General features: G+C 42.8%; 6 protein-coding genes across 6 annotated transcripts; 1 reads left to right on the top strand and 5 right to left on the bottom strand.

Annotated features, from left to right (window-relative positions):
• Positions 1–475: 475 nt before the first annotated feature.
• On the bottom strand, positions 476–2,413 carry Bfra_006959 (putative glycosyltransferase family 15 protein; the record flags this gene model as incomplete). Its single annotated transcript, XM_037337330.1, has 3 exons — positions 476–1,150; positions 1,287–1,983; positions 2,070–2,413. 3 exons carry the CDS (start codon positions 2,411–2,413, stop codon positions 476–478), a joined length of 1,716 nt encoding a protein of 571 aa, XP_037186710.1.
• Positions 2,414–3,195: 782 nt separating this feature from the next.
• On the bottom strand, positions 3,196–6,511 carry Bfra_006960 (putative serine threonine protein kinase kin1 protein; the record flags this gene model as incomplete). Its single annotated transcript, XM_037337331.1, has 5 exons — positions 3,196–4,064; positions 4,091–5,233; positions 5,282–5,915; positions 5,973–6,105; positions 6,129–6,511. The coding sequence occupies 5 exons, from the start codon at positions 6,509–6,511 to the stop codon at positions 3,196–3,198; spliced, it is 3,162 nt and encodes a 1,053-aa protein (XP_037186711.1).
• Positions 6,512–8,851: 2,340 nt separating this feature from the next.
• Bfra_006961 (putative duf1604 domain protein) lies at positions 8,852–10,972 on the top strand (the record flags this gene model as incomplete). Its single annotated transcript, XM_037337332.1, has 1 exon — positions 8,852–10,972. One exon carries the CDS (start codon positions 8,852–8,854, stop codon positions 10,970–10,972), a length of 2,121 nt encoding a protein of 706 aa, XP_037186712.1.
• Positions 10,973–12,581: 1,609 nt separating this feature from the next.
• Positions 12,582–13,592, bottom strand: Bfra_006962 (uncharacterized protein; the record flags this gene model as incomplete). The annotated part of the gene is made up of 3 exons (XM_037337333.1): positions 12,582–12,728; positions 12,760–13,521; positions 13,581–13,592. 3 exons carry the CDS (start codon positions 13,590–13,592, stop codon positions 12,582–12,584), a joined length of 921 nt encoding a protein of 306 aa, XP_037186713.1.
• A 2,168-nt stretch (positions 13,593–15,760) lies between these two features.
• Bfra_006963 (putative ubiquitin-conjugating enzyme protein) lies at positions 15,761–18,090 on the bottom strand (the record flags this gene model as incomplete). Its single annotated transcript, XM_037337334.1, has 3 exons — positions 15,761–16,971; positions 17,024–17,740; positions 17,793–18,090. The coding sequence occupies 3 exons, from the start codon at positions 18,088–18,090 to the stop codon at positions 15,761–15,763; spliced, it is 2,226 nt and encodes a 741-aa protein (XP_037186714.1).
• A 1,714-nt stretch (positions 18,091–19,804) lies between these two features.
• Positions 19,805–22,181, bottom strand: Bfra_006964 (putative ubiquitin-conjugating enzyme protein; the record flags this gene model as incomplete). The annotated part of the gene is made up of 4 exons (XM_037337335.1): positions 21,971–22,181; positions 21,433–21,890; positions 20,711–20,974; positions 19,805–20,574 (listed from the first exon to the last, which is right to left on the bottom strand). The coding sequence occupies exons 1-4, from the start codon at positions 22,126–22,128 to the stop codon at positions 19,805–19,807; spliced, it is 1,650 nt and encodes a 549-aa protein (XP_037186715.1). The 5' UTR covers positions 22,129–22,181.
• Between the last annotated feature and the right edge of the window lie 1,297 nt (positions 22,182–23,478).

Consider the following 23,478-nt stretch of genomic DNA (forward strand, 5'->3'; position numbering starts at 1 on the left):
CCTTTGTTGGTGTCGTTGATTTTCTATATATTTGTTTCTTTTTTGTGCACAAATCGCAATTACAGTTTTCCATTTCTTTTTCTACTTCCTTGAAATTGATTAAAAGTATAGCATTTTCAGAAGTCAAAGTCCTCATAAATACTATATGATCGACTTAGATATTATATTATAAATATATACATTACAATATTCAAAATCAAAAGCGTTTTCTTTAATCAAATTTGTACAAAATATAAATATAATAGAGGCTTCGAAGTTTTCAATTTATTCAACTTAAAAAGAATACATATAGAATCTTCGTTTATAATTCAAAAGACCAAGATACTAGTCATTCTCATACATTAGAAACGTATTAAAGTAAAGTACGAGTAGGAAAGCAAATAAAAGTAATCGTTACACTCTCCTCATTGATTCTTCACCTATACTATCATTCCCGAAACATGTCTCTCCCCCCTCACACTTCACACTTCACACTTCACCCTTCCCTCACCTCATCTCTCACCCCTCCCCCCAAAACATACCCCCCAAACCCATCACCCCCCACCGCCACCTCCGATTCCCTCTCCCACCCCTCCCTTTTTCTCACCCACTCCCCCCCAAGCCACCCCCTAATACACGTATCCCTTGGTTTCCTTTGCGGACTCTCCAATGGCACCAACTTATAAAACCCCTCATCCACCCCCGTTTCCTCACACGCACAATCTCCCTCCCTCCCCCCAGGACACATCCTATTAATCCCATGCTGATACCCCACATCCCCAAACCACCAACTCTCCCCCTTCCCCGAAAACATCCCCACACTAAGCGTATGCACCGGCGCATCACCCCACCTCTCATAATAGAATCCTCCCGACTTATCCAAGTATTCGAAATACTTTCTATGATGCTCCCCCCGCCAGAAATCCAGGGAACCGATCTCGAAATTAGAGAAAAATTGACAGTTATTGTATTCGCCTTCATCTAATAACCAATCTAGATCCGCGTCCGGATGAAGAAGATGCGGATTTGCGGTTGCGAAGGCACGGGTTTTGGACCAGAGAGATGGGAATGAGCGGGCGTCGTCGAGGATGTTCATGTTGAATCCGTATTTGAGATTGTTATCACGCATGAAGCGGAAGATGTCGTAGTTGATATTGCAGAAGAAATGGACCTTTTAATCTCGTTAGTTTTGTTTCTTTTTCTCAAAGTTGTTTTTTCCTGATAGGTCTGATCTCCGTTTCACCCTTCGACTGTTCAAGAACAAATACAAAAATGGTAATGCATCCGCAAAAAACCAAAAAACTCACATCAGGTTCAACCCTCCAATACCACTCCACCCCCTCCAAAACCTTCATCCGAAAAAAGAACCCACTATTCCATCTACACATATGATGATAGCTAACCATCCAACCCTTCCCCACTCCAATCGTCCCCAAATAATCCAAACTATTCATAAATCTCCCCTCATCCACCCACTCCGGCATAGTCCAATACTCCTCCGGCACAACCTCATACCGACATTCCGCCTTCGTTGCATTCCCCGTGCTCTCTATAAATTCCCGCGAAAAAGGTTCGTCATTGAAAAATACCCACGGATACATGTATTTATGATTCCATCTAGCTTCGAGCTGTCTCATCGATTGCAACATACCTTCGAGCTCAGAATTGCGCACGAGAGAAATAAGCGCGGCTTTGGGTCGAGGTGATCGCCATTCTGATATTTGGGAGGCCCATGATTTTGAAGGACCGATGAGAGCATAGCGGTTGTGAGAGTTTTCTTTGAGCCACTTGATAGGATCGGATTTTAATTTTTGTGCTTTTGATTTGGGGGTTGAAGAGGAGGAAAGAAAGGGTTGGACGGGGATGTATGAACCTAATGTGTGGACGTCGGGTAATGATGAGGAAGTATAAGTAGTTGAAGGAGAAAAAAATAAGAAAATTATTGATACAAAGCAGAAGCCTATCATAAACACAGAGAGACGATACAGACGACGGGTACTTGTACTTTAATAAGTAGTTAGCAGATAGGCCAGATACTTATGTCGTATCTAGAAGGGGAGGAGTGGAAGGGGGAAGCTCGCATAGTATACCTAAAATTTCTCTCTCTTTTTTTCAACTTCAATTTCACTCTCATCATCCATCTATTTGCACTATTCCAATCTCCCCAGCGTTTCAATTTACTCCATCTCTCAATCATCCTCAGCCCCATGTCACTTTTAACACTCACCTTCGTCTTCCGCCTATTTAATGTTCCTCCATTTTCCTTTAATGTTTCCCTCGGAGTTCTCCAGAAAGCCGTCTCTCCAGTTGAATCACTCTCCTCACTCGAGATTTCGCCGAAAGACCAAGTACTTTCAGACGACCCCGAGTATTTTGGGGTTCGCAGTATTGGCGATCTTGTCCCTGTACCTGATTTATGACGAGGTGTATCCATAGTCTTTTTTTGCGATACGTTGATGTGGGTTGATGTACGGATGATAATTTAGGGAGATCGTCGAACGTTCAAATATACATACTACAATAGGCAGGAAAGATAGAAGGAAAGCAATGGGACAGAAGAAGAAGTCAAAAACCCAAAACCCAAACCAAAAAAAGGAAACTCCAACCATGGAAAACAAAGTCAGTGAGTCTGCTATGAGTTAATCAAATTGAGAAGTACAGTATCGGAATTATCTATCCTTGTTCTTGCCCTAGCTACCCATAGCTCCATCCTCATTTTGACTCTTTTCCTCATTTCCTCCCACAATCAACAAACTGCATGCACAGCCCCAAATACACATCCCTCCTAGCTAACCAACTCATTTTATCCCCTTCCCATCTCCTTCCTTCACAATAAAAATATCCCGACCTAAGATTCCTTCCCCACAATATTAAGGAAATGCCAAATTTCAAATGTCGTCTCTTGTTTCCCCTAGAAGAAGGAACTCTTATCCATAATTACTACATATATGAACCACCAATTGGTTCCGCAAGGAAAATCGACACAAACATTTGTCGGGCATTGGAACAAACAAATGAAAATTGTGGCCAATTAAAAGAACATAATGGCCCAAAATGTGTGACGATGTATGCCATCTTCTCATCAATTTCGCTAACAAAAGGAATTCGTTTCAAGAGTAATGCGTGTGTGTCTTTCTTCCAATCGCTCATTCGCCCACATTTCTTGTTCAAGTGAAATAACCAAAGAATAGCTAATTGGAAGTTCTGTATTACAACTCAAATAGCAGTATTCATAAGACTAGCGTATTCGTGTTTAGGTCTGTCGTGAGAATTACTATAGTCGGAGCTCGCGAAGAATTTGATCTGCCATATTCTTAAATTGCCAAGTTCCCCCGAACGAAGCTTCTTGAATTGGATGCCGTGTAAGGAGAGGAGAGGAACCTTGACGATGAAGATCTCGAACTCAAGAATCATGCTACCGCCAAGGTCACTCTGAACATGTGTGCTAGTTTCGCCTACAGCCCTGGCTGATGAATCACCGTGTCTAGTAACACTCTCATCAGAAGCATCCGAATTTGAGTAGCTATTCTCGGGACCACGAGTTCTACGTGGAGTTCTGGAGTTTGGTGGTGATCTTTCTGCTTCCCGGAAATCCTCACGATCTCTTTCTGCATTATTACCACCTCCCATGAAACCTCCGAAACTAATCTTTCTTCTGTGCCCAGGAGTGTGATTTCCATGACTGCTAGGAGGTACATCGACAACCTTCTTTAGATCAATACTAGGGATGTGCCGACAACTGAAACCGCCTCGTATTTCTGTATATTCCACCCCGAGGAGCCTCAATACTCTGATGATGTCCATGCGAATGGCTTGAACCGGTTTGGTTGATGTGGTAGATACGCTGAACAGCCCTTTGAGAAATACGGGTTTGACGTTCTCTGCATTGTCGACTCGTTCGGTGGATAGACCACTATTGTCGCCCATTTCAACATCTGTCTCCTCGGGGACATTTGCTTCTCTAGCTTCCTCCCTTCGAGCTCGTCGAGCTTGTATGCTTTCTCTTCTTGCGTGGCCCAGCGATTTGGCTCTCATAGTCGCGGCTCTAGGATTGAGACCAGCTCTTTCGCTCTCGCGGGGGGTTTCTCATTCATCGTTGAGTGATCGGAACCACTAGTTGGAGGCGGATCTTTGTAAGTAACTCGTGGTGGCATTGCTTCCGAAGCAGCAACTCCTGCTCCTGACCCGGCTCCTCGTCGATTTTCTCGTCGTCTATATTCTGCGGAATTAACGCTCGTCGATCGACCTAATTTAGAACTTCCAGAATTTTCAGCGGATCGTGGAGTGAGAAGATCACTATGTTGGCGCTCACTTCCACTTGGGCGAAGATGTCCATCTCCATCCCGATCTCGGTGCCGGCGCACACTGAAACTCTTTCTAAGTGTTGATGGCTCATTTGAAGGCCCGACAGTGAGATGATTGCCGGTTTTTTCGGATGGCGGAGGCTCCTTGCGGCGTCGTGTACTGAACCTTCTCAGAATACCAGCAGCAGTACTTTCTTTCCTAGCCGATTGCTCTACGGGTTCCACGATTGCAGGTGATGGAGGGGCAGTAGAGCCACCAAGTTTGACATTCTTCATCCCTTCCGTCACTTCATCCTCACCATGAGTGCGGGCACGCGGGCGTGACCGACCTCCGGTAGCTTTTTCACCAGGCATCTCATAGGCCGTTGCATTCGTATAAGCTGGCTTGGGAGCCGAAATTTCGGCCATTTGTAGTGGCGCTTCACCTGGCATCCGTGGCATTGAAGTTGCGCCTGGGCTAGATTCGAGTGCATCACGCTCGCGTTTCTCTTTAACGAGGTAGTACACAGAGATAAGAGGGTGATAGGCATTCACAGGGTCGTTGCCGAGTTGAAGAAGCTCTGAACTTGGTGCAGTCAAGGTATCTCGACTCGTAGTAGAATTTCTTCTTTTGTAAAAATCGAATACACCTCTCTTTCTCTCCGAGTCGCGAGGAGGACCAGAATTTTCTCGTTCCTGCATTGCCAGACGCACGGCATGACCGTATTCTGAAGACTTGATGACATCAGTCAACTGTTGTTTAATGAGTTCTGGTGGGCCAAAGTCAAAGCCGGTCATACTGTTGATGATATCGTCATCCAGAGGAAGTGTCAAGGGATCTCGAACTGGCAGATAATTTTCAGGTGGACCACCGTATTGTTTTATCATCCACTGATGGCTCATGATTTCCTGTAGTGTTGCACGTTGCTTTGGATCAGTGACCAGCATCCTTGATATAAGATGTTTACATTCTGCCTCCCGTTAGTACCATCTTGATCTGGAAGATGAAAAGAACTTACCAGGAGTCAGCCAATTTGGATAATCTACAATTCCTCTCTTGATCTTTGCATGCAATGCCGGCATACTCTGGTCGTCGAAAGGAACCTTGCCGCAGACCAGAACATAAAGTACGATACCAAAACTCCAAACATCCACCTCGGGTCCGGTATATGCCTTTGCCTGCAATAACTCTGGAGCCGCGAAATAAAGACTGCCGCAGAAAGTCTTGAGGTGATTTCGTGGTGCAAACAAATTACTCAAGCCGAAATCAATAATCTTGATATCGCCCGTCTTGCTAATGAGGATGTTCTCAATCTTCAGATCTCTGTGAACAATGCTATTTCGATGACAATAGTCCAAGGCGCTGGCGATTTGCCTGCTGAATTTCCTAGCTTGCTTTTCCTTCAATCTTCCATGAGAGATGATGTAGTCAAGCATCTGTCCTCCATTCACATATTCAAATAGCATATACCAATGATAAGTCGTACGCACAACATCCCTCATGCCGCAGATATATGGGTGATCCAAGAGAGTGACGATAGCCGCTTCACGGGCGGTGCGAACTTCTTTCGAATGATCGGCTCTCTCTCTATCAGCTCGACTTTGGTTGTGATTATCATCTGTGGATCCCCGTGGAACAATTTTGACCGCAACCTATCGACACTGATTAGACATGACTGAAATCTGTACGGCGGAATGAAGGATAATTACCTGCTCACCTCCTTCCGCCCTCCTTGCCAGCTTCACTTTACCCATACTACCCTGACCAATCGTCTTGCCCAAAATCCAATTTCCGGATTGTGCTGGTATCGTAGTTCTCGATTTTCCCTTGTGTGCAGCATGTCTGGATTCTTGTGGTGTCACCACGGGGCTGGGCCTCCGCCGTTTGCTGCAGCCGTGGCCATATCGTTTGAATGTCGACTGTGATGAGTTGATGGATGATTACTTGTTGCGCTTCTCGTAGATTCGTGTCTCGACGGAGCTGAAGCGTCTCTGCTTGAAGTTTTTCTTGATTGTTGCGCGACGTTTGCAGTCTCATAATTGGCCTGGGGTATTGACTCTTCTATAGCCGCATGTCGTGATGATGACGGTCGATGGTGATGTGAATGTGAATGTGATCGTTGTGGTGAATCGGTGGTGGTACTTTTAACTCTCGTTGATTGGGAACGATGGGGAATTGAATTGTTATACCCTCGTCGTGAGGGATTTCGCTCCAGAGTAGCGGGCGAGACGGAAGTTGTTGTCGCCATGGAGGAATTAAGCAACCGAAAGAACAGGGAGCCAGCCAGCTGCAGAGACCAACGCGGGACCCTAGTCAATATTACTTGGTACGTACTAGGTGGGCAACGTCACGTTAAATTAGATGATGAAAGATTTCTTTTTTGATTTCTTTCTGATTCCTGTCTGATTTCTGTCTGATTTCTGTCTGATTAATAAACTGGTTGATGGTGATCCATTCCCTTGTGAAAAATAATCCAGATGTTGTTGTTGTGGTGGTGGTGGTGGTAGTGATGGTAGAGTCGTGGAGCAAAGTAATATCAAGGTTGGGGGGGGGTGAGTTGTATTGATTGTTTTGTTATGACAAGATGTGGGCAGTGGAGTGGGTGAATGGGAGAGGAACGACAATAGTAACAATAATAATAAGACTCCAAGGTTTTAGGTTGGGTATCAGTCAGTCAATCAGTCCGTCCGTCAGTTCAGTTTATTAGGTAGGGTAGGTAGTTGTGTGGAGGCGCTTCTGATGAATGCATATGCAAGCTTCAAGATTCCTCCCCGTGTCTGTCGTGTCGGATGTGCAAATTGAGGGAAGTTTATTATTTATTCCCATACATCTACAAGCGGATATCAATTACACACTTTTTGGCCCAATCGAGTCCAATGAAGGGATCGGGAAAAATGCACAATGCAAAATGAATGCAAAAGGGAAAAGGGAAAAGGGAAAAGGCAAAAAGGAAAGAGAAATGGATCAAGGCCAAAGTTAAAAAGAGGAAGATCGGGTGAATGACGGGTCTGAAGGATAAATTCAGTGATTGAGTGAGTGAAGAGTGAGTGAAGAGTGAGTGAAGAGTGAGTGAAGAGTGAGTGAAGAGTGAGTGAAGAGTGAGTGAAGAGTGAGTGAAGAGTGAGTGAAGAGTAAGTGAAGAGTGAGTAAAGTAAGTTAAGGATGAGTAAAGTGAGTGAATGAGGAATTAAATGATTGGGTAAATGAAGTGAAGTCAAATAATAATAATAATAAATATCTGCCTACCTGCTTACGAGTGATACCTACCTACCTACCTAGGAGTAGTCAGTCACCTGAGTAAGATTAGATACTTGGTAGTAAATGCAGTAAAATTTAATACATGTGCCGCCCACCGAGGTGATGTGTATTATTGGTAAGGCTGATGAATATGGCTGTGAGAATTCCCAAGTAGGGGGGTAGCTATCATTTATATACATTTATTATTATTCATATAACTTATATTTATTTTGTTTATATATATATCCATGATTAGCCATATCTATTCATCATTCGTAAGTATACATTATCATCTATATACATTATCATCTATATACATTATCATCTATATACATTATCATCATCATCATTCATACCCCATACCCCATACCCCATCCTCCATCCTCCATACATTCTTACCTACTGCTCTTCTTGCATCCATTGACTTTTCTCTCTTCATCTTCGTCTTTATCCTCATCCTCACTCATCCTCACTCGTCCTCATCCTCACTCATACACTCAAGGTACCAGGTTCACGTTCTAGACACGAAAGCAGATTCATTGGATATCGAGGTACACCGGCGGTTGAGTCTTGAACGCTCAGATGGCTTTCCGTTAGAACCATAACCTTGTTTGTTATCTTCACTATCAGTAAACATTGATACGTCCTCATCCTTCTACATCCGAGCTAGGGCCTGGGTAATGTAATGACTCTCCTGTATCATAAAGGTAATGGAACCAGGAAGATCACCTAGGTTAGATATTTATATCATATCATATCACATCACATCCCATCCCATCCCATCCCATCCCATCCATCTCAAACCCCCAGTCGCTCCGTCACCACCACAACACTCTAGACCACGACGAAGCTGGCCCGAAACTATCGAATTTCTGGTACGATTGGTGATTAAACCAAGTAACGTCCAATGCAATCCTTGTACCCCTCTTCCTCCAGCACGTGAATCCAAGGCCAGTCGTCATGTCTCTTTATGTTACGAGTGCTCCTCCCCCGAGTTCTCCAGATTATCACCCAAGACTGACATCTTACCATTGCCATGTAGAGATAATTTCCCCCAAGAAATCAACCGGAAAATGGATTGATTTCCATTCAATGCGTGAGACTGCCTAAGACGACTGAATGCTGAATTATTTACGTAATCAAAGCATCCTCAAAGCATCTTCAATCCAAGAAAAATACTATTAATAGCCTCACATCAATCAATTCCTCCGCGTTTATTAACCCAATTACAATTGTCCGTTTGCACCCAGTAAGCTTGACGAGGCTGACCATTCAACAATTGGATGCAGCCTCGACCTGTTCCCAATCCCCAATCGTTCTCGTTCTCCATTTTTAACTTTGCATTTCTACCATGTCCGGCAAACGTTCGCGAGCAACATATGAAGCAGATTTACAGGCCCAACAATCACCCTTCGTCGTATACGGAACCCCATTACCCCCACGAGATGCAGATGTGCGAGATGATGGATCGTATGTACCGGTGTGGAAACAGGAAGTTCGCGATGAGAGGGGGTTGAAAAGATTACATGGGGCTTTTACCGGTGGTTTTAGTGCGGGATATTTTAACACGGTGGGATCGAAAGAAGGCTGGACACCTTCGACTTTTGTTTCCTCTCGATCGAATCGAAATAAAGATGCGGCCCAAGTACGCCAACAACGACCAGAAGATTTTATGGATGATGAAGATTTAGCAGATGCCGCAGAAGCTCAAAGAGTACAGACAGCAGAAGGATTCGCTGGAATTGGTTCGACGCAAGATGATGCAATTCGCAGAGGCGCATTCATTGATCTTTTCAAAACTGAGGGAGAGACAATGGGAGTGAAGCTATTGAAGAAAATGGGTTGGAAAGAAGGACAGGGAGTAGGACCAAAAGTTCGACGAAAAGCTCGTTTAGATGGAATAGAAAGGTCTGGAGCGGATGCCGATGCGACATATCTCTTTGCGCCTGAAAATACCCGCATGATTAGTTTCCTTCGGAAGGATGATCATAAAGGCTTAGGTTTTGATGGGGAGACAAAGTTGACGCCAATACATGGACTTGGATCGGAGAAGGATAAGTCAGAGGACGAGGACGATGATAGGTCGTTTTCAATAGCACCCAAAATCGCCAAGAAGAAGAAGAAGCCTGTCAGAGGTGGAATTGGTATTGGTATCTTAAATGATACCGGTTCGGATGACGAAGACCCTTACGAAATTGGTCCACGAATATCCTATAATCGAGTAATAGGAGGAGATAAGAAGAAGAAGAAACCATTAACACCAGCTGCCAATTCATTGTTAAAATCCAAACCGGTCTTTATATCGAAAAAGACCGCTATGGCAAAGGCAGCAGCTGGGCTGCGGAAATGTCATGATGGTCGCTTACCTCTAGACGGATTTATTTTGAGTAACGATTTGACTACATCATCAATGTCCGAAACGCTTTCCAAATATCCACCGCCCACAATCCCTGAAGGATGGAAATCAGCCAAACAATCCAAATCCGAATCTACGCAACCACAATATCTATCCACCTCGGACGCAGCAAAGGCATCCAAACTAGACCCTAAATCTCGAGCTTCTATCCTAGGAGAAGCTGCTCTGCCTGGGAAATCCGTATTCGATTTCCTTTCCAGTTCTGCTCGTGATCGATTAGCCGCCGCTTCTGGCAAATCTAATCTACCCCAAGCCCTAGGCGAAATTCCGGAAGGCTATGCTATGACCCCCGAACAAAGACAGCAAGAACTCCTTTCTCAAATCCCTAAAATCGATAAATATACCGCCGATGCAGCACTCTTGCGTTGCGCAAGCGTCTATGGCGAAGACGAACCAAAACGCATTCGTTACCGTGCTTACCTCGAACATCAAGCTGGCATCGTATTAACCTTGCCGGAAAGGAGTATGTTAACCAGTAAAGAAGATTGGCTAAAGGAACTCAAAGAATTCGCTAATTGCGCGAAAATCTTCAAACCAATGACGGGATTAATGGCCACACGATTCACAAGCTCATCTTCAAGTACGATATTACCAGGACAAGATGGTTCGGTGAAAGAGCTCCTGAGTAAACCGGAGATAAAAGAAGATCCAGCGGAACAGGCGGCGAGAATGGGAATGTATGGTCCGATGACGAGAGAGAGAAAAGATTGGTTCCCGACGAGATTACTGTGTAAGAGGTTTAATGTGCAGCCCCCGAAACATGTACAGCCGTCTGCAGATGAAGAGCGTGGGATGGGCATGGGACGAGAAGTCCCTCCGGATTTGGTAGGCAGGAGAGAGGTGGAGAGGATGGTGAGGGAGGCTGGGAATGTAGGGTTTGGAGAGGAGATTAAGAGGGAAGATATACATGATAATATCGATTTGGTGAATTCACAGGTTGGGAAGGAGAATGACCAGATGGCGATTAATGCGGAGAGAAATGAAGTGTTGGAAAGTGAAAGACCGGAAGATGCGGTTTTCAAGGCGATTTTTGGGGAAGAGAGTGAGGAGGATTAGGAGGGGATGTGAATTATGATGGAGATTAGAATCAATTATATATACCTATTTCTCTTTCAGTGCGAAATTAAGGACATTTATCTTCCTATATTCATACAGATGAAGACTTGGCTTTTTTATTTTATTTTTTACACGGGAATGAAGAAGATATGTAATAATTTTGATGATTGATAAGAGTTCGTCTAATCAAGGCTAGGCTATAACAAGCGAGCATCGAAAGACGTCAGTTACTATGATACTACCTATAGTTTGATCATCGCTTCTCCAACTCTGAAAGGGCGCAGCGAAGCGACTCTCAAAAGTTACATTAGATTAGGTATCTAGAAAACTATTATAAAAATCATACGTATAAGACTATAGAATATATACCTAGGCGAGTGAGTAATTAGCAATGAAATAAAAGAATTATCCATGTCATGTCTAGATGAGTCTCTGAGTGATAGATTTATCAAGTTAAGCGAGAACAAACGAACTGAAATTTAGAATATGTGAATTGGAAGCAAGATGAGATCAGAATAAGAGATTAGAAATCTTAATGAAAATGGAAATAGCTAGATAAGTAAGAAAGTAAGTAAGTATATAACCATGTAAATGTTCATCTTAAATATTATATTTCTTACTTTTTTATATAGGTTTCTAGGTATCTAGTATTTGTTAAAGATGAATTAGATAGGCATTTACATATCATTCTTTAAATACCCAGAATGTAAAATTACTCTATTTTAATCCTCAAATAGATATCCAGGTACTCGTATATTTTATAATTTGTGTATCTATTTATAAGACGAGGCAATTGTTGAATGTATATGGATGGTTATTTGGGTTTGATTCTGAACCATGAGAGGGTGGAATATATCAATAGGTAGATGGAGATATAGATATATTCAGAATGCCGAGTAGACTGATAGGCTGACTGCTGTACTAAGCTTGGATATTTTGTTATTTTGATGTAAGTCTATATGATGTATGATCTAGAAGATATTTGGTTTGGTTTAGAATGAGAAAGCGAGGTGGGTCGTTGAAGGATGTGTTTGTATTGAAGATAATCAGAAAGATGGGGTCTTTTTATCTTGGGAGATTTATTAGTGATTAGGTAGTAAGTGTATTTGAATTCGAGTTGTGAGAGATGATGTTGACTTAGAATGGTTTTGATGATATGTAGTTTGATGATTGTTATTATAAAAGCTCGTGGGGCTGATGAAATGAAATGCTAATCATTACATAATTTTCATATCAACTTTCATGTCAACTTTCATATCAACTTTCATATCAACTTTCATACCAACTTTCATATCAACTTTCACATGTAATTCTCAAGTATCAATTTCCTTTTCCTTTTTGTTCTTGTTGAATCGAAGTAGATGAATACATATATCGCTACCGAGACTCTATGTCCCGATTATTTTCCTTGTTTCCAGTACTTGATGGTATTGAGGAGGAAGCGAGACAATCTTTCTGTAAAGGTGAGGTGGGATGAGGTGGGTTAGATTAGGTTGGAAGGGATATCTACAGTTGGCTTCAGAAGAAAGGAAGCAATTATAATGCAGCTTCTCCAGAATTTGAACGCTGCGAAGTCATATGTGTAGTAAAAGACAGTGGATAAGATGACTTAGTGAAACTGTTGCATGAGCTCTGTATCCAAGATCGCTTCAACAGGCGGAGCCTTAAATCCTAATCCCAATCTCCGCCTCAACTCCGTAGCTCTACAATACCACACAAACATCCCCGGAATAACCACCGTTACATTCTTCTCCCTCTGCGCCATAAAAAATTTCGCCAGCTCAAACACACTCTCCGCTTCCTCCTGCACCATCTTCTGCTCTTCCGGTTTTTGTATACACCAAGTAGATTTTCTCAATCGCAAGACCCTCCAAAATATAGTGACTCCAAAAACACACATTCCAGTCACGATTGCGCTGGCCCGGGAAGAAATTCGACCATATAGGAAATGGTTCGCGCTGGGCTTGGTAGTCGATGGCGAGATGGCGGAACTTATGTTTTGAGACCAGGTGGTGGAATGTTCCTTCTTCCCGGGGACAGTGTGTAATGATACTACCATCTCTTGTGAGAAAACCAAAAATGGCTGGGCCTCGCACCCATAGAATATCCGTATCTTCATTCAAGTAAAACGGGCGACGGAAAAAAGTCCGAAAGCTGTAGTTTCGCAAAGCGATATTGCGGGATTCGCTACATACATGCAGAAGATTTGTGGGGATAGGAGAGGTGATTGTGTAGTATCGGATGCGACGTTGAATGGAGACTTTTTCGTAGAAAGATGTTACGTATTTGTTGGTGTTTTTTTTGTATTTGCTTTGGATTTCAATCGCTCGCGGAACTGGGACGGCAGTAAACTCCCATATTTTGCGCTGGAGCTCAAGAGGAAGGTTCGGGAAGAGGGTGAAAGTTTGATTGATGGGTGTAGCGATCTTTTCTTGGGAATTGAGATTCATCGGAACTAATCCGATACTCTGAGCAGCTTTTGTCTTGTCATCCGACTGGAGTCGTTTCAACATCTCTTTATTGAAGCTGATGGAGAGTAAAATTTTGACCTTCACTAATTTTTGAATATCAGTGTATGTTCAGTTATTGTTGTTGGAGACCGACTTACTAGTACGTACATAGTAAGGTGTCGTCGGGTAAGGATCTGAATGAATTGCTTTCTATGAGAACTTGAGCCTTAATTTGGATGGTTACTAGGAGTATGTCAAGAATGGGACCTGGGATCTATTTCATGAGTGTTTAAATAAGTGATTACTGTACGTCTTATTAGTATTCTTAATTTCAAAGTGGACTGACTTGACTACCGAGCTACCCATTGCCTCGATTCACTACATGGATCTAGCCATATTGTATTGACTTGTACCACTAAACAGTCTCATTGATTCTAGATATCAATCAGATTCTAGCTTTAGCTTATATGTCACTCAAACTGATTGTATCTAATCACTGTCTAAGTATCAACCCACTTTTCTTTTGCTTACAGGGCTACAAAAACAAACAAAAACAGATACCTAGTCTCAGCCATATCCAAAGACTCCAGCTAATAATCTGAGTATGCTGTACGTCTTGATCAGATATCAAAATTGAAATTTGAGCTGATGTGATTGATATCATCTTGCAATTCTCTCTCCTCCTATAGCTGTCTTATCCCTTCAATGGAGTATAGAAAAATCCAGAAATCCCTTCTTTAAAAGTAATATCCTGAGAACTTCGCATTCTTTTCAACTAAAACATTGATTGTTCTTCTAAAATAACTTCACGCTTATAAACACTCTACGATCATTGCTCTTTTCGCTTAATAGCCAGAAGCATACGCGACTCGATACCTGCATATCGAAACAAAACCGTTGGCTTCATTTTACCAGTTCAAGTTCATTGAAAATGACCTTGCAAATTAAGCACAGAGCAAGATTCTTTTTCACTGTTAGTGAGATCATGAATCTTATGGAATACCCTCATGCTAGAAAGAACCAGCTCAAACTAAATCTCATTATCAAATCGCCAAAATAGTCGCGAAAAATGTATATAGAACAGATTCGCTGAGGCTCTTCTCTATTATGTCAGCTGATAATACTTGTGTGACAGAAACTGTTATTAACTGGCAACTCATCAAATACACATGTTTCTGGATGACCATGTTATGATTAGCATACAAGAATTACTCCAAGGAGGCGGTGATTTCCAGACATACAGCTCAACAACATCCGGAAGTCAGAAAAACAATAAATGTATCATACACCAATCTATAGAAGTTAAATCTAGCGGAAAGAATAGTATGAGTTCTCTAGCAACTATAATAGCACTTGTGGGGGTAAAGCCTGTATAAATTAACTAGAGATGTGCAACATCAGACTTTTAGAGACTTCAGTTGGATGCTACACTATTCAATCAGATAACAATTCTTAATTGAGAATTTTGAGTAGCAGATGCTGAAAACCCAGACATCCCATAGCCATAGAATGTTTTAAACCTTCAAATTTACAAAATAACAACGAGATATCAAAATTAATGTGGCCAAGCTAGTAGTATCATCTCAAGTGCGCAACTTCTCTCGGAATCTATGTATAAACTATCATTAGCTGCCCAGTATACGACCAACACGAATTTTAATATTCATAATTTCTACATCGCCACATGTTTTCTCCCCAGTCTGTCAACACCGACAATCATAACGCAAGCTCGCAACATGGCGAGTGGAACGGATTTTCATAAAAAAAAATCTCTCCTACATATTACTTTACTATTTCAATATGTATCAGAGACAAAATGTAGTTTTCAAAGTCTTCATTCCAAAAATAGGGTAACCTATCATTCTACCAGTAGAAGCAACAAAGGAAGAAAAGCTTCAGCACATAATCAGATGGTTCTTCTCCTTCTTGCGGATCTATGAATTATTCCTACTAACAATAGTTCTTATGATTTTCAACTGGCTAACTCACAGGCTGACTCCAAAAGAACTTTCCTGACACGAGACATGACACAGAAGACTTACAGGTGAAGGACGATCTCAAGTCTATTAGTCATAATGGTCATTCCAGGTTCTCATCACCAGAACCAATACCACTATTGATGTAACTCAGTATTTAATCTCAGAAACATGCATATGCATTGATTGATACTAAATTTATTCAGGAAAAGAGAGGCGCAATATTATTAACTCTCATTATAAGCATAGACAACCATGCCTATAACAATTCCAACAGAAACAACTAATCATTTCGACCATCTGAATGTCCAACTTTAAGTCAGACAAAGAGCACATGTTCAATCGATATACCACCACAACATCTAACTACCCCAAGGCAACCATTGCCCCCAATTTCTACCCGGTAACCCTACTCCCGCTACGGCCCCCAAGACGCCACCGTGCCTACTCCCGAACGCGTTTCCACCACTATGAGTACTAGGTACCATACTCCTCAATGTTTCTTGACCCACGCTTCTCTTATTTCTTAACGCCATCTCTCTAAGGTGATGTCTATCGTCATAAATCACATCATTTATACTTTTCCCCCTCGAAAGTCGATCTCGTTTCGCTTTTGGCGTCAATTCCAGCGAAGTGTCCAGGAGATTATCAGGCGGTTCAAAAATCGAGAGATTTGGAGCTCTCAAACTACCTCCATATCGTGTAGTACACTCGAATAGCGCGTCTGGATCTGCGCTAAAGTAGTTCCCGTCGCTGATACTCGCCCGAGGATGTTTGCGAGCGGGACGTGAGGTCTTTCGCATTTGTGACCAGATCTTCCGTGCAGGATCCATTTCTCCGTCTACTTGATCTAATGGATGGTCGTAAGGCGAGCCCAAACGTTTGGAAAGGGGGCTACTTCGATCATTGAAATTTGAGATGGCTGTCATTGAAAACGAGTGAGAGAGTAGACTGTTAGTTGAATTTACACATGACAATGAGCTGGCTGTAGATTTTCGATTTTCCTTATCTGACGAATATCCGTAGGTTCTTCGAGGACGTGAAATCGTTGTTCTATCTTCCGCGAGCTTCTGAAGTGCTTCTCTAGATTTCTCGGTCGAAAAGTGCTTTTCGATAATCTTCGTAAGCACACTAGCTCCTACTGCCGAATTTAAAGTCCCAGAGCTTCTAGGTGACCAAGCAGATGCTGGATTATGGCGCTTAATATATGCTGTGGCTTTAGTTTCCAGCAAAGTGTGTTGTGGTAAGAGCCTAAACTCTCCTTCGGCAGCCTGCGATCTTAAGTTTAAGAAAGCTGAGTGTCTATAGTTTAGTTTTACAGTCAAGTAATGAGTAGTGATGTCTCCCAGAATTTCATTCAGGTTTTCGATCAATTCATCGGATGATCTCTCCTTCGCGTGCGATAGCGAGTTTTTGACTTCGTTCAATCGTATCTTCACTAACATAAGATGAGTCTCACTCACCCGAATAGTCTTAGCTTGAAAGGTGTCTGCCGGCTGGTCAACTATAATACAATCTGGCCCAGGTTGGAATTCAACAGCAATGTTGTGGAGACTACCGTAACTTCTGAGGTCTAGAAAAGTCAATGAGAGCACCTCTAAAGATTAAGAGACTCTATGTCATACCTAAATATCGCGGAGTAAGATTTTGTGTGCTATAGGTGCGACCGGCATCATCTAATGTCGATGTACCATCAGCTTTCCTAAGTACGCCGATGATCTCAACAGCAGCCCATAATGTACAAATACCTGCATTCACACTAGCACTCTCCGGAGTGACAGAAATCTGCGGGCACAAAACGAAATTATCGTCTCTAGAAGAGCTGTGTGTTGGTATCGGTGTTGGTGTAGGTGTAGGTGGGTTCGACATCATGATGGTGCCATCGTAGTAGGACGATGCTCTTGAATTGATTCTGGAATTATTGATACTCTGATTGTCAATTGTGTCAAACGGATTAGAGAGTTCGACCGTCATAATACTCGAGGAAGCTATCGATTGAATGGTAGAAGCTGAAGATTTTCTACGAGAAAGCTTGCGAAGAAGAGTGCTATGTGATTTCGTCGAAGTCGAAGAATTATTCCGACCAAGAGCAGGATTCGAATCCACATCCTCACTCCGTCGACCACCAAATGCCCTCAACAGAGAATACTTGGATTTAGATTTCTTTCTCTGAGGTACTACAGGAGAGCCAGCTAATTTTTGAATATCTGGAGATTCGATATCGCTTTCTGAACTCAGAAAATGTAATTCTGTCCTCAAGAAGTTTCCTGTGCTTATGTTCCTCTGCTGTTCAGATGCTTTTGGTGTAAGTTCAAAATCGTCATTCGAATGGTCAGGATGATCTGAAACAGTTAGCTGCTGTTGTAGTATGACTAATACCTAGACAATCAATACCTTGCTTCGCAATGTCCACAATATTGATAGACAAATCACCATCATCCAGAATACTGCCTCTACCCTTACCCCTTCTTATTTTGTGTATAGTCAAAGGGACTAAAGGTCTGTCCGCTGCCACCGGCGGGCTTCCCTTACCCTCATCATCGAACGGGGATCCAGCCATTCCCCATTCATCTGCGCCTCCAAATCTTGAGCTCGAAATGCGACTGGTAACGGTTTGGCTACGTTTGATAATTCGTAGCGGCTCGACCTCGGGTTCATAAAGCTTCTGATCTGTTGAGATGGAGTGTGCCATATTGAGGTTGTTGAATGTGTCTCCGAAGATGGACTAATGAGAGTGCCAAATCTGGATGTTCTACTGACGAAACTAGAACCACCCGACCGTGTAGTCTCTAAATCGCTCCAGGTATCTTCGAGGCTCGAGTGTCGAGTTTTGAATTTTCGGTATAATCTGGAACGATGAAAAGTGTTCCCAGGCCGGTGGCAACAGTTAACGATCCACCTCCAAATACTACTTGCTTTCAATGCAATGGATACAACGAACAATAGGATAATAATTGGTACTATTATAAGTGCGCCAACAGGAGAATAAGATTCTGTAATCATAGCCAAAAAAAGATCGAAGCAATAACGTTGTTGAAGATACCATCTATCTTTTAAGACTGAGAAGATTACCTACGACAATATTACACAACATTGAAAGGGAAGGTACGTCTGTCTTACAGAAATTCTGGGTAAAAACGATATTTTGATCTTTTGAGAAAGATCATGTGGGATATAGAACGACACTAAATCAAAGTTCTCGGACACCTCAAGAATTTCAATGTTCAAGTGAACGAAGATGTATAGGACATTCAATTGCTAGATTTTCTGGAATCCAAAAGCACCAGAGATGTGCCAAAAGGGTTGACATGAGATCGAAAATTGAAGGATCGCCAGAAGAAGTGTACAGTGACTAATTGTTCATCCCGTGGAACTAAAAGGCAATGATTTCTATAACAGGACGAAACTTATAAACCTTTATTTCTATGCAGTGTAAAAGCAGGTTCGTCTCAAGATGTAGGCGAGACTGTGATAGACCTATATGTCAAATCTCAGTAGACGAAGATCTCTAATATTCTAGAGTTCAACAAGCTTGAGCATACACCCTTTTTCAAGAGAAAGAGTCCTGTCCAAGAACACACACAAAAAAGTCGCGAGAATTATATCAACACTATGGGACATTCGAAGGTAAAATTGTAGGGAATCATGCGTGAAAACAGCCTGCATATTTCAGGAACTTTCAGAAATAAAATTGAAGAAGACCAGATCAGTATTCGAATATTGATATATCGAGTCTTTTGGTAGAGACTGAAAAATCAATGACCTTCCAATAGACAATGTTTGAATGGAATGAAAACTGAATGATGACGCTTTACCAACAGGCAACTCTCCATTATTCACAATGTATAATTCAGTGGACAAGCTATGGAAAGTCCATCTAGACGACTCGCAAAGAACCGACTTGATGGTCCACTGAAATCCATACTTTTACTCTCTCCCCAAGACCAGCTCACAACACTCAAAGCACACACTTAAAAGGAATGATACAATCCAATCAAACAAGAACATAAAACAACGCTCTCCATCGAACTGATAACCCCTGACTAAATCCAGACCGCCTACGATCCTTCCAGGATAGAAGATAAAGATGTAGAAGTCTGACCACTTCGTATGCGACGTCGATCATTCCTCCCGAAGGATCTGAATCCTTGGTGTTAATGTGCCCCTAATGACGAGCATCGCTACTACTACGTTACGTGAAGGCGATCATTCAATGATCATGAAAATGCACAATATTGAAGACATCGGACATTTTTCTTGCGCAACACAAGTGCCAATGCATGTGAAGATCGGAAGGAGAATTAAAGCTTATATTATGTGAACGGGGGTATCAATGCTAGAAAGAATAGTCCGTAGGATATGCTGAACTGTAAAAAATGCCGAAATGTCCAGGATTTCCTCAGGTATCATACCACGCTTCTCCGTTGTGGTTCCATAGTATCCGCACTCCCTTTAATCTGCTCTCTGATTTGCTCAACTTTCTCCTTGTCAAAATTGAGAAATTGTATCAAATCATCTGCTCCTAAACCATATAAGACTGTCTCGGCGGTACTGGCCTCGATACCCTTCTTGACTCTCGTTTCCCACACGCCATCCCAGTTCCATTCTCCTGGTGCGCGCGCTACTACTGGTGATGCCGGATCTTTGAAATCGGAGTCTTTCTTCTCTGCAGTCATCTTGCCTATCCTTATGCGATACGATTTCCACGCGTGCCATGCGCCGGGGTTACCAGCTGCTTCCAAAGGTACCTTGTCTAGCACGAGTTCATCGTCAAACGTCCTCCGGATATATCTCAATACTTCATAAACCCCAACTCTGACACCATCTGCAGTTTTTCCCAGTGAATAAATACCACTTCCTGGGCTACTCATAGCTTCACTCTCAGCTGAACTTCCACCGGCCTTCGTGGGAGTTCCTTGTTCTGCGCCTCTTCTACTTGTTCTTCCAAACCACGCCGGGAACCCTTCTCTCAGTGAGAACCCTCCAGGAGGTAATCTCTCCTCATCTGTCGCGCTCACTGTCCCGTCAGACTGTGTATCCGTACTGTACATGTAAGTTGTAAGCGGCGTAATCAGCGGGTGAAAAATATCCGTCGAGAAAGTTACTAGAGGCGGCAGAGCAGGATATTGAGGTGGAAACGAAATCTGAAAGCGCAGGATTGAAGGCGCATAGGGACCTGAAATAAGACAGATCAAGACAAATTAGTTGAAGTCATAGATGTCGAGACGTGATAGTTTGGCTATGTGGAACCCGCGTTCGCGGACGGAAGATGCATAGGATGACAGATAGTATTCAATGAGATCCAAACGTACCTTTCCGCACGAATAGGACGCCAGACCAGAGGGTGGGGTCGCCAGGTGTGAGGCTCATGAACACGCCATGTGGACATGCGTATTTTAGACTTGAACTGCATATTGGTGGATCTCTCATCAGCATGGCAATGTACTTGGTTGTTGATGGGAAGATTGGATTGCAACGCACAATTCTACGAGTAAATGCTGCTTTCGAACAGTAGATAAGGTTGATAATCGTTGTGGCGCCATTGTTATTGTTGTTATACTTGACTTTGACGATGTCTATGTTTATGTTTTGGCTTGTGATTGTGAACCAGAGCTTGGGGATGATGTAAAAGCGGTGAAGTTATTGCCTTACCTATGTACGCAGTAGGTATCCCGAAGGTCCAGGAAACTATTCATGAATCATAGGTAGGCTCATGAAAAATCATCAATGCCGTTTATACATGATTGTTGTACCAAATTTTGGTTCGGGTAGATTATTCGCACGAGTTGAACTTTGCCTTTAATCATGGATGTCATTCATTCTTTCTCTATCGTTACTGAGTGCTTTCTTGCAATAATGGTATCGTTTCAATCGTCAACCCCCCCTCCCCGGACTCGCAACCAGTTATGTATGCCAACAAGATGTGACAAATCGCCGCGCACACTAGCAAGCACACAGCTCAGAGTGATCTAGTTGCTTGCCAACCTTGACTCTACACCAGCTTGTACATTTTGCAAAATCTCTGCTAACTCACCCTTGGTTGAATCGTATCTGCCAGTGATCTGGTTATAAGGATTCAAAGGACTCTTTTCGAACTCTTTCCTGATTCTCTCCTGTTTTTGGTTCTTTCTCAGCCCGTTTCCACTACCGTCATTATCCATTTCTTGCAACCTCCTCTCTTCGAATTCGGCATAAGCAGCCTTGAATCTCCTTTCTGGATGCCTATCGACCTTTTCCTTCGTATTTGATGTCAAAGCCAGCGCATCCAACGCATCATCAATGTTGGAAGCATTGAGAGCTGATGATGGACTAGCACTAGTAGGGGAGTCGTCCAGTTGTGATAGGTCGAGACCTCTTTTAACGGCGGGCTTCTTTTCGGCTTTCTTCGAGTTCTTCGGACCAGAGGGAGCAGCAGCTTCCTCAGCCTTCAACAATGCTTCCTTTTCTGCTTTCTTCCGATTCAACTCGGCTTGTTTGAGTGCTGCAGCTTCACTGTTGTTCAATACTACGTTAGCAAATTGGTCGGGTGATATGCGGGGTAGCAAAGGCTGAAATCAACCATTCGGACTCACGCCTTTGCATTGCTCTTTGCTCCCTTGGACCATTCTTCTGACTCTGCTTGATCCTTTTTATTTTTCTCAACTGCCGCTTTTGACGCAGCAACATCAGCTTTCTTGGCGTTTCCTGCCGCCTTTCTGCTATTCTCTCCAGCAGCTTGCTTTTTACCCATATTGGCTGGTGTGTGCTAGTTATTCGGCTTACTGATTTAGTTACCGTTGTGATGGACCGACCCTCAACTATTGAAAGGAACGAGCCGATGAAGGGATCGGGTATTTATCAATATTGGATGGTGTGATTGATTATGGAAAAGATTTTCTTGTAGGGTAATATGAAGAAATATTGATCAATCCTGTGTCTTGTTGTGATTTCTATGACTCTTTTGGTGGTTCCAGGCTTATGATTGCCCCGCCAGATGCTGGATGATGCAGCCCCTTCAAGGGTAAAGCGATCCGATGTGAATCCGAGATTCGGACTTTTGCCTCAGGCTGCAATAGACTTTGCTTATTCATACCTGCCGAATTACCGACTTCAAGGTAGCTCGATGTCAAATCACGTGATATATCCAGAGGTTCAGGGGCTCCTACTGTGTTTAATCGAATCTTGCTTACAATGCTTCGGAAAGATTACAATCCAATACTACGTCAACCATCCATTGTGAAGTCGGGAAAAGTGGAAGGGATGGAGCCGTCGGAAATTTACCCCAATGAAGCCATTTTATTATTCCGTTGGTTGTGGATTTTCATACATAGCCGGCGTACCGCAGCAATTCCGATATTGCCCAATTCTATCATTATTGCATGGACTTCAACGTTATATACAAGGGATCTGAGAGTTCAAATTTGATATGATGGGCATCCTTCATGCAGAGCGAAAGCCTGAAATCGCTGTTATGCTGATGTGCTCAGCCTTGCAGATTATGGGTGAAAATCATATGATCCTCAATTTGCATCCATTCTCGTCCGTTCTCCCGATGGATTCGATTCTCATTCATCGAGAAGTGTTGTAAGATGCTTGGGCGCGGGAGAAATCTTCCACGTATGATTTATCGTGTGATACCAGATTAAAAATCTCCAAGGGAACCCGTTACCAGTCAATAGTTGCATCAGTCAGATTGGGTACATACATTTTGTCTTGGGCGGTCATAGAAATTTATCTTTCGATGGGGAAGATGGGATTATCTTCCGAGCCATCATGGAGACTGAAATCTGCCCATGAAACACAACATATCATACCCCCACTCACTTGGTAGGGGGCGATATTAAAGTTTGAGTAAAGTACTGAGACGTGAGTGCGGTCAAGAACTCGGTGAGAAGGGCGCAGTCCCTGCGGTCAAGTTATGATTGGTTCAAGTTCTTGGATAAAACTCGGTATCAGTAAGTAACCTATGCATGACGTGCGGTCCGTTCAGGGATTTTCTGTAAGGCTGTGCCTTTCCGCTGTAACATTAACTTGCGTTTGGGATATCCTCATGCCAGGACTCCGGATATAGACCTGGCGAAGCGAGGAGACTTCCACTTCA

The sequence above is a fragment of the Botrytis fragariae genome (genome assembly GCF_013461495.1).
Source record: "Botrytis fragariae strain BVB16 chromosome Unknown tig00000795, whole genome shotgun sequence".
NCBI lineage: Eukaryota > Fungi > Ascomycota > Leotiomycetes > Helotiales > Sclerotiniaceae > Botrytis > Botrytis fragariae.